At 54.6% G+C, this 16,403-nt stretch overlaps 3 protein-coding genes and 1 long non-coding RNA gene across 14 annotated transcripts in view; 2 read left to right on the top strand and 2 right to left on the bottom strand.

Annotated features, from left to right (window-relative positions):
• Window positions 1–16,403, bottom strand: part of Tspear (thrombospondin type laminin G domain and EAR repeats) — a 202,653-nt gene that overhangs the window by 75,838 nt on the left and 110,412 nt on the right. The gene's annotated exons all lie outside the window — the stretch shown is intronic.
• The window catches only part of LOC127195779 (uncharacterized), a 30,859-nt gene that overhangs the window by 5,854 nt on the left and 8,602 nt on the right, over window positions 1–16,403 (bottom strand). The window contains exons 3-4 of one of the 3 annotated variants that reach the window (XR_007831395.1): window positions 6,867–6,896; window positions 2,747–2,771 (exon numbers count right to left, since the gene is read on the bottom strand). This is a non-coding gene — a long non-coding RNA (uncharacterized LOC127195779). Of the gene's footprint in view, window positions 1–2,663; window positions 2,694–2,746; window positions 2,772–6,866; window positions 6,897–16,403 lie in introns of those variants that run through there. The other 2 variants (XR_007831396.1, XR_007831397.1) reach the window with 2 other exon arrangements.
• Window positions 2,180–7,186, top strand: LOC127195754 (keratin-associated protein 10-9-like). 7 transcript variants are annotated; one of them, XM_051153302.1, is made up of 3 exons: window positions 2,180–2,454; window positions 6,625–6,808; window positions 6,881–7,186. In XM_051153302.1, the coding sequence occupies exons 1-3, from the start codon at window positions 2,180–2,182 to the stop codon at window positions 7,184–7,186; spliced, it is 765 nt and encodes a 254-aa protein (XP_051009259.1). The 7 variants fall into 7 exon arrangements, with proteins under 7 accessions (XP_051009259.1, XP_051009261.1, XP_051009264.1 ...); XM_051153308.1 differs by lacking the exon at window positions 2,180–2,454 and adding an exon at window positions 6,360–6,533 and having other exon boundaries at window positions 6,579–6,808; XM_051153304.1 differs by lacking the exons at window positions 6,625–6,808; window positions 6,881–7,186 and having other exon boundaries at window positions 2,180–2,315; window positions 2,376–2,983.
• Window positions 10,575–15,509, top strand: LOC127195761 (keratin-associated protein 10-11-like). 3 transcript variants are annotated; one of them, XM_051153322.1, is made up of 2 exons: window positions 10,575–10,834; window positions 14,962–15,509. In XM_051153322.1, the coding sequence occupies exons 1-2, from the start codon at window positions 10,575–10,577 to the stop codon at window positions 15,488–15,490; spliced, it is 789 nt and encodes a 262-aa protein (XP_051009279.1). In that variant the 3' UTR covers window positions 15,491–15,509. The 3 variants fall into 3 exon arrangements, with proteins under 3 accessions (XP_051009279.1, XP_051009278.1, XP_051009277.1); XM_051153321.1 differs by lacking the exon at window positions 14,962–15,509 and having other exon boundaries at window positions 10,575–10,690; window positions 10,742–11,333; XM_051153320.1 differs by lacking the exon at window positions 10,575–10,834 and having other exon boundaries at window positions 14,712–15,509.

Below are 16,403 nucleotides of genomic sequence, written 5' to 3'. Positions count from 1 at the left end.
ATGCCTGGCATGCATGTGGGTCCCCAGATGCCTGTGCTCTGTGTACAGTCTGAGACATGGCTGACTCTGTAAACAAGGCTTGGGTCGAAGGATGTGTAGCCATCCAAGGATTCTGAGAGGGTGTGGCAGGTGGCTGTGCTTCATCTCTTTTTAAACATGATGCTACCGGCCTCCCCCACTTCATTTTCTTGTCAGGTCAAGTCTTCCAAACAGGCCTGAACCAACCGTGCAGACCATTATGGACTGATAACTCAAAAATCATATTTCCTTCTAGGGTGGTGCTTTCTGGACAGGACAGGCCTGAGCAGCAGTGTAGTGTAGGTTGTACTGGGTAAAAGAAAGATCCTGAGGAGTCAGAGAAGGACGCATGGTCGGGACCGAAAGACACACAGTTGTCAAGCACAAGCAATGGACTAACTGTAGCCTGTGGCTTTGTATGTTCTCTCTTCCTGGAACCTAGAAAGATGGAGGAGTGTGCACTATGCCCACTGCACAGCCTGCCGGGAGGTCATGACCCCACAGGAAGGGAATGCTGACTCAGCCCACATCATCTGTGCACAGCCTTGGCTCCAAATCATAGGATGGGGCTGACTACCAGAGCATGGGATTTCCTCCAGCTGGAGAGGGGGACACCGGACCTCAGGAGGGGTGGATATACAGGATGTGGGGCTGGAGAGTTCAGTAGTACCACAGGGAGGTACGCCATATCCTGAAGCTAGGCCGTGAGCACCTGGGCTCTGGAGACAACCAGAGCAGCGGACCTCCCTCAGAAATATAGGCACTCAGTCACCAAGACGCAGCTTGCCCGGGTAAAGGTGTTGACCTTCCCTCAAGCACAAACTTTGTATGCAACCCCATCAGCATGTCGCCAGGAGGGATCCATGGGAAGCCAAAGCTGGCAGACAGGGATGTCCCTGCAGGAGGGGGTCAACACCCTTCAGTGGGAAACACAACAAGACCCATGGAACAGAGCGGTATGCTCCTCTGTGGTGGGAAGTCAATCACACAACAGGACAGCGCAGTCCAGGATGGAAGCAATGGATAGAAAGACGTCCAGAATGGCAGAACCAGTGGAATTAGCAGACAGAGGATAAAGTCATAGCACTAATGGTGTGTGAGGAGCAGACCTAGCGGGAGCAGAAGGAGGGGATGCAAAGAACAAGACAGACAGCAAGAGCCAAAGAGCAGGAGAGCAGCCAGGGAAACCCAAAATGACTGAATATGAGACGACAAGGACGAAAAGAACCTGAGGAAGAAATTCCCCAAAGAGAGAAAACTGGGCTCTGTATATATTTGTGACTTAACGTTAAAGCAGTGGCTAGACACAGGGCTGGGGGACTTGTGGGTGGAAGAGCTGGTGAGAGATGCCAGTAGCGTTGGAGGAGGGTGGAGTGGACAAAGGAAGCCCAGAGAGCACTGACGAGGAGACAGAGCGCTCTGTGGACTCCTGGCCAATGTGGTGCGTCTGTGGTTTCAACAGATCATGCACATTATGCTCCTTGAGGATAGAACTTGAGAGCTCAGCCTAGAAGTGCTAGCCTTCTAGAGCAGGGAGCTCACGCTGCAGCCGCAAGACATGCGGGTTAAATGGCAGGGTGGACACAGGCAGAGAGCAGGGTGGACAGTGTCATGAGGCAATATAGAGAGGTTCAGGAGCTGAAGAGACACTATGGAGGTGGTTGTTACGGGCAACTTATTGTACCAACTCAGTGGCCATGGGTCCCTGAACACCTCTGCTGTCTGAACACTGTCACAAAGAGGCAGCTTTCCTCATCCAAACCTGGGCTCTGGGAGGGATACTGGACTGAGGGCATCAGTCCCCTGACACTAATTCTAGCAGAAGGAGCAAGGGTCCAGGCATCTGACTATGACAGGATGACATCCCTGCAGCCATAGGATGGCTGGGCACGTCCCAACAATGACACCCCAATCTCCCTGTTCATGTAACACCTCTGCCCCACAACTCCTCCCAGCACCACAAAGAGGCAGGAGGCAGACAGGCCTGACAACAACATCCCAGGCAAACAAACACCCTAATGATGGCCAGGAGCCACACCAACAAGGAAGGGAGGCCAAGCCAGACAACAGTACAGGAGGATAAAAGGCGACGGCCCAGCACCTCACACACACTCACACTCTCACTCACCACTCACTCACTCTACCCCAAGCCAGCTCTGCCATGGCCGCCTCTACCATGTCTGTCTGCTCTGATGCCTGCACCCACTCCTCCTGGCGGGTGGACGACTGCCCAGAGAGCTGCTGTGAGCCCAGCTGCTGTGCCCCCAGCTGCTGCCAGTCTAGCTGCTGTGTCCCCAGTTGCTGCCAGCCCAGCTGCTGCCAGTCCAGCTGCTGCGCCCCCAGTTGCTGTGCCTCAGGTCCCTGTCTAACCCTTGTCTGCACACCAGTGTGTTGTGGGTCCAGCCCCTGCTGCCAATCTTCATGTTGCCAGCCAGCGTGCTGCACCTGCTCCCCCTGCCAGCAGTCCTGCGGTGTGACTCTTTGCTGCAAGCCTGTTTGCTGCACACCTGTCTGCTGTGGCTCCTCCTCATGCTGCCAGCAGCCTAGCTGCCAGTCCTCTTGCTGCCAGCCATCCTGCTGTGCGCCTGTCTGCTGCACACCTGCCTGCTGCAAGCCTGTGTGCTGCACTCCTGTCTCCTGCACACCTGTCTGCTGCAAGCCTGTCTGCTGCACACCTGTCTGCTGCACACCCATCTGCTCTGGATCCTCCTCATGCTGCCAGCCACCCTGCTGTGCACCTGTCTGCTGCAAGCCTGTCTGCTGCAAGCCCTGCTCCAGCATGTCCCTGCTCTGCCGCCCTGTGTGCAGACCTGCCTGCTGTGTGCCCACCTCCTCCTGCTGTGCCTCTTCCTGCCAGCCCAGCTGCTGCCGTCCAGCCTCCTCCTGTGTGTCCCTGCTGTGCCGCCCTGCCTGCTCCCGCCAGGCCTGCTGTGGCCTCTCCTCAGGCCAGAAGTCCAGCTGCTGATGACCTCTCTGCCACTGAGAGAATTACCTGTATCTCCTGTGAGTGCTGGAAAGCCAAACCTCACAGAGTATATGTCCACCCTCTGTGCCTAAACTCTACCCAGGCCATGGCAGTGCCCTCCTCTCTCTGGCCCTGGCCTCTCCAGGTCAAGCAACCTCACCTCACTGTGACTGTGTCTCTTCTGAACACACTTGAGCCTTCTGAGCAATAAGACCTTGACTGAACCTGTGTAGACCACATTAGTCCTCATTGGTATCCTATAATTTCTCCCTTGCAGCTGGCGATCTGCCGCCCTTTGAGACCTATCTGTGCTAGGGTAGTTTCCCATGTCCCCTTGCTTTGAACCGAGACTTCTCTATAGGACGCCAATCAACTTCAGTAGACACTTCCATGGCCCATGCTACCCAGAGCTGCTCAGGCGACAGCTCCTCGGGTGACTGCCCCGTGCTGTCTCAGCTCCTGTGGTCTGCCACTGTCTCTTGTTAATTGGCACAAATATGTTCTAGCAACTGGTGTCAGGTCTGGGCTATGTGCCTTGTGTGAGCAGACAGGCCCTACCTCTGGACTTCATTAGGGCTAAATGCAGAGACCATCAATGTGTGGGAGGGCACAGATTGTGGTTGGAGAGCAAACACACTGTGATGGAGCACGCTGGCCTGGCACGCTAAGGAGTCAGTGATATCTTCAGAAATCTAGAATCTAGTTGTGGATGAGAATGTGCTGACTGCTGGGATGGTCCTGACTCTACTCTAGTACTCATCAGGTGGACGCAGCCCGCAGAGGGTAAGGATGGGCACTGATGCCCCCACATTGAAGTTCTAGTTCTGTCATAGCCAGGCATCTTGGCAGCATGTATCCATGTGCCTGGCACCAGCTACAGGCTCCCTGTGAGGCTCACAGCCCCTGGGACTCTAGTCCCAACAAAACCTGTTCTATGGGAAATGTTCCTGCCTTCCTGATGGTGAACAGAAGACTTGACTCTGGTCCACATGCTAATACATTTGTTGAAGTCCACATAGTAGGAAGAAATTGGTGCAGACAGGAAGGATTCTGTCCCACCCTGACATGTCACTGCCTCATGCCGCCACTGGTGGGCAGCCTGAGGCCTGGGGCCTGAGAGCATGGAGACAGGTCACACTGAGTGAAGCTTTGTCTTCAGTGCTTCATTTAATGGGGGCTAAAGTCTAGATTCCCAGGCAGTCACTGTCAGCACTCGGGACAATGCCTGGCATGCATGTGGGTCCCCAGATGCCTGTGCTCTGTGTACAGTCTGAGACATGGCTGACTCTGTAAACAAGGCTTGGGTCGAAGGATGTGTAGCCATCCAAGGATTCTGAGAGGGTGTGGCAGGTGGCTGTGCTTCATCTCTTTTTAAACATGATGCTACCGGCCTCCCCCACTTCATTTTCTTGTCAGGTCAAGTCTTCCAAACAGGCCTGAACCAACCGTGCAGACCATTATGGACTGATAACTCAAAAATCATATTTCCTTCTAGGGTGGTGCTTTCTGGACAGGCCAGGCCTGAGCAGCAGTGTAGTGTAGGTTGTACTGGGTAAAAGAAAGATCCTGAGGAGTCGGAGAAGGACGCATGGTCGGGACCGAAAGACACACAGTTGTCAAGCACAAGCAATGGACTAACTGTAGCCTGTGGCTTTGTATGTTCTCTCTTCCTGGAACCTAGAAAGATGGAGGAGTGTGCACTATGCCCACTGCACAGCCTGCCGGGAGGTCATGACCCCACAGGAAGGGAATGCTGACTCAGCCCACATCATCTGTGCACAGCCTTGGCTCCAAATCATAGGATGGGGCTGACTACCAGAGCATGGGATTTCCTCCCGCTGGCGAGGGGGACACCGGACCTCAGGAGGGGTGGATATACAGGATGTGGGGCTGGAGAGTTCAGTAGTACCACAGGGAGGTACGCCATATCCTGAAGCTAGGCCGTGAGCACCTGGGCTCTGGAGACAACCAGAGCAGCGGACCTCCCTCAGAAATATAGGCACTCAGTCACCAAGACGCAGCTTGCCCGGGTAAAGGTGTTGACCTTCCCTCAAGCACAAACTTTGTATGCAACCCCATCAGCATGTCGCCAGGAGGGATCCATGGGAAGCCAAAGCTGGCAGACAGGGATGTCCCTGCAGGAGGGGGTCAACACCCTTCAGTGGGAAACACAACAAGACCCATGGAACAGAGCGGTATGCTCCTCTGTGGTGGGAAGTCAATCACACAACAGGACAGCGCAGTCCAGGATGGAAGCAATGGATAGAAAGACGTCCAGAATGGCAGAACCAGTGGAATTAGCAGACAGAGGATAAAGTCATAGCACTAATGGTGTGTGAGGAGCAGACCTAGCGGGAGCAGAAGGAGGGGATGCAAAGAACAAGACAGACAGCAAGAGCCAAAGAGCAGGAGAGCAGCCAGGGAAACCCAAAATGACTGAATATGAGACGACAAGGACGAAAAGAACCTGAGGAAGAAATTCCCCAAAGAGAGAAAACTGGGCTCTGTATATATTTGTGACTTAACGTTAAAGCAGTGCCTAGACACAGGGCTGGGGACTTGTGGGTGGAAGAGCTGGTGAGAGATGCCAGTAGCGTTGGAGGAGGGTGGAGTGGACAAAGGAAGCCCAGAGAGCACTGACGAGGAGACAGAGCGCTCTGTGGACTCCTGGCCAATGTGGTGCGTCTGTGGTTTCAACAGATCATGCACATTATGCTCCTTGAGGATAGAACTTGAGAGCTCAGCCTAGAAGTGCTAGCCTTCTAGAGCAGGGAGCTCACGCTGCAGCCGCAAGACATGCGGGTTAAATGGCAGGGTGGACACAGGCAGAGAGCAGGGTGGACAGTGTCATGAGGCAATATAGAGAGGTTCAGGAGCTGAAGAGACACTATGGAGGTGGTTGTTACGGGCAACTTATTGTACCAACTCAGTGGCCATGGGTCCCTGAACACCTCTGCTGTCTGAACACTGTCACAAAGAGGCAGCTTTCCTCATCCAAACCTGGGCTCTGGGAGGGATACTGGACTGAGGGCATCAGTCCCCTGACACTAATTCTAGCAGAAGGAGCAAGGGTCCAGGCATCTGACTATGACAGGATGACATCCCTGCAGCCATAGGATGGCTGGGCACGTCCCAACAATGACACCCCAATCTCCCTGTTCATGTAACACCTCTGCCCCACAACTCCTCCCAGCACCACAAAGAGGCAGGAGGCAGACAGGCCTGACAACAACATCCCAGGCAAACAAACACCCTAATGATGGCCAGGAGCCACACCAACAAGGAAGGGAGGCCAAGCCAGACAACAGTACAGGAGGATAAAAGGCGACGGCCCAGCACCTCACACACACTCACACTCTCACTCACCACTCACTCACTCTACCCCAAGCCAGCTCTGCCATGGCCGCCTCTACCATGTCTGTCTGCTCTGATGCCTGCACCCACTCCTCCTGGCGGGTGGACGACTGCCCAGAGAGCTGCTGTGAGCCCAGCTGCTGTGCCCCCAGCTGCTGCCAGTCTAGCTGCTGTGTCCCCAGTTGCTGCCAGCCCAGCTGCTGCCAGTCCAGCTGCTGCGCCCCCAGTTGCTGTGCCTCAGGTCCCTGTCTAACCCTTGTCTGCACACCAGTGTGTTGTGGGTCCAGCCCCTGCTGCCAATCTTCATGTTGCCAGCCAGCGTGCTGCACCTGCTCCCCCTGCCAGCAGTCCTGCGGTGTGACTCTTTGCTGCAAGCCTGTTTGCTGCACACCTGTCTGCTGTGGCTCCTCCTCATGCTGCCAGCAGCCTAGCTGCCAGTCCTCTTGCTGCCAGCCATCCTGCTGTGCGCCTGTCTGCTGCACACCTGCCTGCTGCAAGCCTGTGTGCTGCACTCCTGTCTCCTGCACACCTGTCTGCTGCAAGCCTGTCTGCTGCACACCTGTCTGCTGCACACCCATCTGCTCTGGATCCTCCTCATGCTGCCAGCCACCCTGCTGTGCACCTGTCTGCTGCAAGCCTGTCTGCTGCAAGCCCTGCTCCAGCATGTCCCTGCTCTGCCGCCCTGTGTGCAGACCTGCCTGCTGTGTGCCCACCTCCTCCTGCTGTGCCTCTTCCTGCCAGCCCAGCTGCTGCCGTCCAGCCTCCTCCTGTGTGTCCCTGCTGTGCCGCCCTGCCTGCTCCCGCCAGGCCTGCTGTGGCCTCTCCTCAGGCCAGAAGTCCAGCTGCTGATGACCTCTCTGCCACTGAGAGAATTACCTGTATCTCCTGTGAGTGCTGGAAAGCCAAACCTCACAGAGTATATGTACACCCTCTGTGCCTAAACTCTACCCAGGCCATGGCAGTGCCCTCCTCTCTCTGGCCCTGGCCTCTCCAGGTCAAGCAACCTCACCTCACTGTGACTGTGTCTCTTCTGAACACACTTGAGCCTTCTGAGCAATAAAGACCTTGACTGAACCTGTGTAGACCACATTAGTCCTCATTGGTATCCTATAATTTCTCCCTTGCAGCTGGCGATCTGCCGCCCTTTGAGACCTATCTGTGCTAGTTTAGTTTCCCATGTCCCCTTGCTTTGAACCGAGACTTCTCTATAGGACGCCAATCAACTTCAGTAGACACTTCCATGGCCCATGCTACCCAGAGCCGCTCAGGCGACAGCTCCTTGGGTGACTGCCCCGTGCTGTCTCAGCTCCTGTGGTCTGCCACTGTCTCTTGTTAATTGGCACAAATATGTTCTAGCAACTGGTGTCAGGTCTGGGCTATGTGCCTTGTGTGAGCAGACAGGCCCTACCTCTGGACTTTATTAGGGCTAAATGCAGAGACCATCAATGTGTGGGAGGGCACAGATTGTGGTTGGAGAGCAAACACACTGTGATGGAGCACGCTGGCCTGGCACGCTAAGGAGTCAGTGATATCTTCAGAAATCTAGAATCTAGTTGTGGATGAGAATGTGCTGACTGCCGGGATGGTCCTGACTCTACTCTAGTACTCATCAGGTGGACACAGCCCGCAGAGGGTAAGGATGGGCACTGATGCCCCCACATTGAAGTTCTAGTTCTGTCATAGCCAGGCATCTTGGCAGCATGTATCCATGTGCCTGGCACCAGCTACAGGCTCCCTGTGAGGCTCACAGCCCCTGGGACTCTAGTCCCAACAAAACCTGTTCTATGGGAAATGTTCCTGCCTTCCTGATGGTGAACAGAAGACTTGACTCTGGTCCACATGCTAATACATTTGTTGAAGTCCACATAGTAGGAAGAAATTGGTACAGACAGCAAGGATTCTGTCCCACCCTGACATGTCACTGCCTCATGCCGCCACTGGTGGGCAGCCTGAGGCCTGGGGCCTGAGAGCATGGAGACAGGTCACACTGAGTGAAGCTTTGTCTTCAGTGCTTCATTTAATGGGGGCTAAAGTCTAGATTCCCAGGCAGTCACTGTCAGCACTCGGGACAATGCCTGGCATGCATGTGGGTCCCCAGATGCCTGTGCTCTGTGTACAGTCTGAGACATGGCTGACTCTGTAAACAAGGCTTGGGTCGAAGGATGTGTAGCCATCCAAGGATTCTGAGAGGGTGTGGCAGGTGGCTGTGCTTCATCTCTTTTTAAACATGATGCTACCGGCCTCCCCCACTTCATTTCTTGTCAGGTCAAGTCTTCCAAACAGGCCTGAACCAACCGTGCAGACCATTATGGACTGATAACTCAAAATCATATTTCCTCTAGGGTGGTGCTTTCTGGACAGGACAGGCCTGAGCAGCAGTGTAGTGTAGGTTGTACTGGGTAAAAGAAAGATCCTGAGGAGTCGGAGAAGGACGCATGGTCGGGACCGAAAGACGCACAGTTGTCAAGCACAAGCAATGGACCAACTGTAGCCTGTGGCTTTGTATGTTCTCTCTTCCTGGAACCTAGAAAGATGGAGGAGTGTGCACTATGCCCACTGCACAGCCTGCCGGGAGGTCATGACCCCACAGGAAGGGAATGCTGACTCAGCCCACATCATCTGTGCACAGCCTTGGCTCCAAATCATAGGATGGGGCTGACTACCAGAGCATGGGATTTCCTCCAGCTGGAGAGGGGGGACACCGGACCTCAGGAGGGGTGGATATCCAGGATGTGGGGCTGGAGAGTTCAGTAGTACCACAGGGAGGTACGCCATATCCTGAAGCTAGGCCGTGAGCACCTGGGCTCTGGAGACAACCAGAGCAGCGGACCTCCCTCAGAAATATAGGCACTCAGTCACCAAGACGCAGCTTGCCCGGGTAAAGGTGTTGACCTTCCCTCAAGCACAAACTTTGTATGCAACCCCATCAGCATGTCGCCAGGAGGGATCCATGGGAAGCCAAAGCTGGCTGACAGGGATGTCCCTGCAGGAGGGGGTCAACACCCTTCAGTGGGAAACACAACAAGACCCATGGAACAGAGCGGTATGCTCCTCTGCGGTGGGAAGTCAATCACACAACAGGACAGCGCAGTCCAGGATGGAAGCAATGGATAGAAAGACGTCCAGAATGGCAGAACCAGTGGAATTAGCAGACAGAGGATAAAGTCATGGCACTAATGGTGTGTGAGGAGCAGACCTAGCGGGAGCAGAAGGAGGGGATGCAAAGAACAAGACAGACAGCAAGAGCCAAAGAGCAGGAGAGCAGCCAGGGAAACCCAAAATGACTGAATATGAGACGACAAGGACGAAAAGAACCTGAGGAAGAAATTCCCCAAAGAGAGAAAACTGGGCTCTGTATATATTTGTGACTTAACGTTAAAGCAGTGGCTAGACACAGGGCTGGGGGACTTGTGGGTGGAAGAGCTGGTGAGAGATGCCAGTAGCGTTGGAGGAGGGTGGAGTGGACAAAGGATGCCCAGAGAGCACTGACGAGTGAGACAGAGAGCTCCGTGGACTCCTGGCCAATGTGGTGCGTCTGTGGTTTCAACAGATCATGCACATTATGCTCCTTGAGGATAGAACTTGAGAGCTCAGCCTAGAAGTGCTAGCCTTCTAGAGCAGGGAGCTCACGCTGCAGCCGCAAGACATGCGGGTTAAATGGCAGGGTGGACACAGGCAGAGAGCAGGGTGGACAGTGTCATGAGGCAATATAGGGATGTTCAGGAGCTGAAGAGACACTATGGAAGTGGTTGTTACAGGCAACTTATTGTACCAACTCAGTGGCCATGGGTCCCTGAACACCTCTGCTGTCTGAACCCTGTCACAAAGAGGCAGCTTTCCTCATCCACACCTGGGCTCTGGAAGGGATACTGGACTGAGGGCATCAGTCCCCTGACACTAATTCTAGCAGAGGGAGCAGGGGTCCTGGCATCTGACTATGGCAGGATGACATCCCTGCAGCCATAGGTTGGCTGGGCAAGTCCCAACAATGACACCCCAATCTCCCTGTTCATGTAACACCTCTGCCCCACCATTCCTCCCAGCACCACCCACAGGCAGGATACAGACAGGCCTGACAACAACATCCCAGACAAACAAACACTCTAACGATGGCCAGGAGCCACACCAACAAGGAAGAAGGCCAAGCTAGACAACAGCACAGGAGGATAAAAGGCGACGGCCCAGCACCTCACACACACTCACACTCTCACTCACTCTACCCCAAGCCAGCTCTGCCATGGCTGCCTCCACCATGTCTATCTGCTCTGATGCTTGTACCCACTCCTCCTGGCAGGTGGACGACTGCCCAGAGAGCTGCTGTGAGCCCAGCTGCTGTGCCCCCAGCTGCTGCCAGTCTAGCTGCTGTGTCCCAAGCTGCTGCCAGTCCAGCTGCTGCGCCCCCAGTTGCTGTGCCTCTGCCCCTTGTCTAACCCTTGTTTGCACCCCAGTGTGTTGTGGGTCCAGCCCCTGCTGCCAATCTTCATGCTGCCAGCCAGCGTGCTGCACCTGCTCCCCCTGCCAGCCGTCCTGCGGTGTGACTCTTTGCTGCAAGCCTGTCTGCTGCAAGCCTGTCTGCTGCACACCTGTCTGCTGTGGATCCTCCTCATGCTGCCAGCAGTCTAGCTGCCAGTCCTCTTGCTGCCAGCCATCCTGCTGTGCACCTGTCTGCTGCAAGCCTGTCTGCTGCACACCCATCTGCTCTGGATCCTCCTCATGCTGCCAGCCACCCTGCTGTGAACCTGTCTGCTGCAAGCCTGTGTGCTGCAAGCCTGTCTGCTGCAAGCCTGTCTGCTGCAAGCCCTGCTCCAGCATGTCCCTACTCTGCCGCCCTGTGTGCAGACCCACCTGCTGTGTGCCTACCTTCTCCTGCTGTGCCTCCACCTGCCAGCCAAGCTGCTGCCACCCAGTCTCCTCCTGTGTGTCCCTGCTGTGCCGCCCTGCCTGCTCCCACCAGGCCCGCTGTGGCCTCTCCTCAGGCCAGAAGTCCAGGTGCTGATGACCTGTCTGCCAATAAGAGAATTTCCTGTTGCTCAAGTGAGTGCTTGGGAGCCAGACCTCACAGAAGTATATGTCTACACTCTGTGCTCTACACATTACCCAGGCCATGGCAGTGCCCTCTTCTCTCTGCCCCTGCCCTCTCTAGGTCTAGCAACCTCACCTCGTTGTGACTGTGTCTCCTCTGAACACACTTGAGCCTTCTAAGCAATAAAGACCTTGACTGAACCTGTGTAGACTCCATTGGTCCTCATTAGTATCCTATAATTTCTCCTTTGCAGCTGGCGATCTGCTGCCTTTTGTGACCTATCTATGTAGTTTAGTTCCCCATGTCCCCTTGCTTTGAACCATGCTTTCTCTATAGGATGACAACCAACCTGAGTAGACATTTCCATGCCCCACACTTCCCAGAGCAGCTCAGGCGACAGTCCCTCAGGTGCCTGCAAAGTGCTGTGGTCTGCCACTGTCCCTTGCTAAGTGGTACAAATATGTTCTAGCAACTGGAATGACTTCTGGGCCATGGGCCTTGTGTGAGCCGACAGACCCTACCTCCGGCATTCATTAGGGCTAAATGCAGAGACCATTAATGTGTGGGAGGGCACAGATTGTGAATAGAGAGCAACCACACTGTGATGGAGCACCCAGGCCAAGCACACTGAGAGTACACTGTGATGGAGCATGTTGGTCAAACACACTAAGAAGTCAGTGATATCTTCAGAAATCTAGAATTTAATTGTGGATGAGAATGTGCTGGCTGCCGGGATTGTCTTGCCACTACTCTAGTACTCATCAGATGGATGCAGCCCACAGAGAGTAAGGATGGACACTGATGCCCCCAAATGGTTCTGGCATAGCCAAGTATCTTGTCCGCATATATTCGTGTGCCTGGCACCAGCTACAGGCTCCCATGAGGCTCACAGCCCCTGGGACCCAAGTCCCAACAGAATCTCTTCTATGGGAAATGCTCCTGCCTCCCCTGATGGTGAACAGAAGACTTGACTCTGGTCCACGTGCTAATACAATTGTTGAAGTCCACATAAGTAGGAAGAAATTGGTCTAGACATGAGGGATACTGCCCTACCCTGACATGTCACACCCTCATGCTGTCACTGGTGGGCAGCGTGAGGCCTGAGGCTTGAGAGCATGGAGACAGCCTCACACTGAGTTAAGCTTTCTCTTCAGTGCTTCATTCACTGGGGGCTACTGTCTAGATTCCCAGGCATTCAGCGTCAGCACTCGGGACAGTGCTTGGCGTGAGTATGGGTCCCCCGAGGCCTGTGCTCTGTCTACACTCTGGGACATGGCAGAGTCTGTGGAGCCATCCAAGGTTTTTGACTGGGTGTGGCAGATGGCTACAGCTCCATCTCTTTCTAAACATGATGCTACCGGCCTCCCCCACTTCATTTTCTTATCAGGTCAAGTCTTCCAAACAGGCCCAAAGCAACTGGCTAGCCCACTATGTACTGATAACTCCAAAATCATGTTTCCTTCTAGGGCGGTGCTTTCTACACAGGACAGGCCTGAGCAGCATTGTAGGTTGTACTGGATAAAAGAAAGATCCTGAGGAGTCACAGAAAGTGGCGTGGTCCAGCCTGAAAGATGTCCACTTGTCAAGCACAAGCAATGAACTAACTGTAGCCTGTGGCCTTGTATGTTCTCTCTTCCTGGAACCTAGAAAGATGGAGGGGTGTGCGCTACGCCCACTGCAAAGCCTGCCGTGAGGTCATTACCCCACAGGAAGGGAATGCTGAGGCAGCCCACATCATCTGTGCACAGCCTTGGCTCCAGATCACAGGATGAGGCTGACTACCAGAGCAGGGGACTCTCTCCTACTGGAGATGGGGACACCGGATGTCAGGAGGGGTGGATATACAGGATGTGGGGCTGGAGAAGGTAGTAGTACCACAGGGAGGTACCCCGTATCCTGAAGCTAGGCTGTGAGCACCTGGACACAGGAGACAACCAGAGCAGAGGACCTCCTTCAGAGTTAGAGGCACGCAGTCACCATGGAGCCGCTTGTCCTGGTTAAGGTGCTGACCTTGCCCTCATGCACAAACTCTGTGTGCAACCCTATCAGCATGTCACCAGGAGGGATCCATGGGAAGATGGAGCTGGCTGACAGGGATGTCCCTGCAGGAAGGGGTCAACACCCTTCAGAGGGAAACACAACAAGACCCATGGCACAGAACGTTATCCTCATACCACAGTGGGAAGTCATTCACACACCAGGCCAGCACAGTCCAGGATGGAGGCAATGGATAGAAAGACGTCCAGAATGGCGGAACCAGTGGAATTAGCAGACAGAGGATAAAGTCATGGCACTAATGGTGTGTGAGGAGCAGACCTAGCGGGAGCAGAAGGAGGGGATGCAAAGAACAAGACAGACAGCAAGAGCCAAAGAGCAGGAGAGCAGCCAGGGAAACCCAAAATGACTGAATATGAGACGACAAGGACAAGAAGAACCTGAAGATGAAGTTCCCCAATGGAGGGAACTGAGCTCTGTGTCCATATGTGACTAAACTTTAAAGCAGTGGCTATGCACACCCATCCTAGTGCTAGAGACAGGGCTGGGGGACTTGTGGGCAGAAGAGCTGGCGAAGGATGTCAGTAGCATTGGAGGAGGGTGGAGTGGACAAAGGATGCCCAGAGAGCACTGAGCAGTGAGACTGAGAGCTCCGTGGACTCCTGGCCAATGCGGTGCGTCTGTGGTTTCAACAGATCATGCACATTCTGCTCCTTGAGGATAGAACTTGAGAGATCAGCCTAGAACTACTAGCCTTTTAGCGCAGGGAGCTCACGCTGCAGCACCAAGTCATGGGGGAGAGCAGGCAGGGTTGACACAGGCACAGAGCAGGGTGGACAGTGTCATGAGGCAATATAGAAAGGTTCAGGAGCTGAAGAGACACTATGGAGGTGATAGTTACAGGCAACTTATTGTACCAACTCAGTGGCGGTGCATGGGTCACTGAACACCTCTGCTGTCTGAACACTGTCACAAAGAGGCAGCTTTCCTCATCCAAAGCTGGGCTCTGGGAGGAGTACTGGACTGAGGGCATCAGTCCCCTGACACTAATTCTAGCAGAGGGAGCAAGGGTCCAGGCATCTGACTATGACAGGATGACATCCCTGCAGCCATAGGATGGCTGGGCAAGTCCGAATAATGACACCCCAATCTCCCTGTTCATGTAACACCTCTGCCCCACAACTCCTCCCAGCACCACAAAGAGGCAGGAGACAGGCCTGATAACAACATCCCAGACAAACAAACACCCTAATGATGGCCAGGAGCCACACCAACAAGGAAGGGAGGCCAAGCCAGACAACAGCACAGGAGGATAAAAGGCGACGGCCCAGCACCTCACACACACTCACACTCTCACTCACCACTCACTCACTCTACCCCAAGCCAGCTCTGCCATGGCCGCCTCCACCATGTCTGTCTGCTCTGATGCTTGCACCCACTCCTCCTGGCAGGTGGACGACTGCCCAGAGAGCTGCTGTGAGCCCAGCTGCTGTGTCCCCAGTTGCTGCCAGCCCAGCTGCTCCCAGTCCAGCTGCTGTGCCCCCAGTTGCTGTGCCTCAGGTCCCTGTCTAACCCTTGTCTGCACACCAGTGTGTTGTGGGTCCAGCCCCTGCTGCCAATCTTCATGCTGCCAGCCAGCGTGCTGCACCTGCTCCCCCTGCCAGCAGTCCTGCGGTGTGACTCTTTGCTGCAAGCCTGTCTGCTGCACACCTGTCTGCTGTGGATCCTCCTCATGCTGCCAGCAGTCTAGCTGCCAGTCCTCTTGCTGCCAGCCATCCTGCTGTGCACCTGTCTGCTGCACACCTGTCTGCTGCAAGCCTGTCTGCTGCACACCTGTCTGCTGCACACCTGTCTGCTGCACACCTGTCTGCTCTGGATCCTCCTCATGCTGCCAGCCACCCTGCTGTGAACCTGTCTGCTGCAAGCCTGTCTGCTGCAAGCCCTGCTCCAGCATGTCCCTGCTCTGCCGCCCTGTGTGCAGACCAGCCTGCTGTGTGCCCACCTCCTCCTGCTGTGCCTCCTCCTGCCAGCCCAGCTGCTGCCGCCCAGCCTCCTCCTGTGTGTCCCTGCTGTGCCGCCCTGCCTGCTCCCGCCAGGCCCGCTGTGGCCTCTCCTCAGGCCAGAAGTCCTGCTGATGATAACCAGTCTCCCAATGAAAGAATTTCCTCTTTCTCCAGTGAGTGATGGAGAGCCAGACCTCACAGAACTATATGCTTACACTTTGTGCTCTAAACTCTACCCAGGCCATGGCAGTGCCCTCCTCTCTCTGGCCCTGCCCTCTCTAGGTCAAGCAACATCACCTCATTGTGACTGTGTCTCCTCAGAACACACTTGAGCCTTCTGGGCAATAAAGACCTTGACTGAACCTGTGCAGACTCCATTGGTCCTCATTGGTATCCTATAATTTCTCCTTTGCAGTTGGCGATCTGCTGCCATTTGAGACCTATCTGTGCTAGTTTAGTTCCCCGTGTCCCCTTGCTTTGAACCAAGCCTTCTCTATAGGATGCCAACCAAACCTGAGTAAGCACTTTCATGCCCCATGCTACCCAGAGCAGTTCAGGGGACAGCTCCTCGGGGACGGCCAAGTGCAGTCTCAGCTCTCCTGTGGTCTGCCACGGTCCCTTGTTAAGGGGTACAAATATTTTCTAGCAACTGGAATGAGCTCTGGGCCATGGGCCTTGTGTGAGCAGACAGGCCCCTTCCTCCGGATTTTATTAGGGCTAAATGCAGAGACCATTAATATGTGGGAGGGCACAGACTGTGATTGGAGAGCAACCACACTGTGATGGAGCACATTGACCTGGCACGCTAAGGAGTCAGTGATATCTTCACAAATCTAGAATCTAATTGTGGATGAGAATGTGCTGGCTGCTGGGATGGTCCTGACTACTCTAGTACTCATCAGGTGGAGGCAGCCCACAGAGAATAAGGATGGGGAGTGATGGCCCCCCACCATTGAAAATTTAGTTCTAGCATAGCCAAGTATTTTGTCAGCATGTATCCGTGTGCCTGGCACCAACAACAGGCTCCCTGTGAGGCTCACAGCCC

The sequence above is a fragment of the Acomys russatus genome, chromosome 11 (assembly GCF_903995435.1).
Source record: "Acomys russatus chromosome 11, mAcoRus1.1, whole genome shotgun sequence".
In the NCBI taxonomy this organism is placed as follows: Eukaryota; Metazoa; Chordata; class Mammalia; order Rodentia; family Muridae; genus Acomys; species Acomys russatus.
Note: the sequence above shows the minus strand (reverse complement) of the source record. Positions and strands in the feature narration are given on the sequence as shown.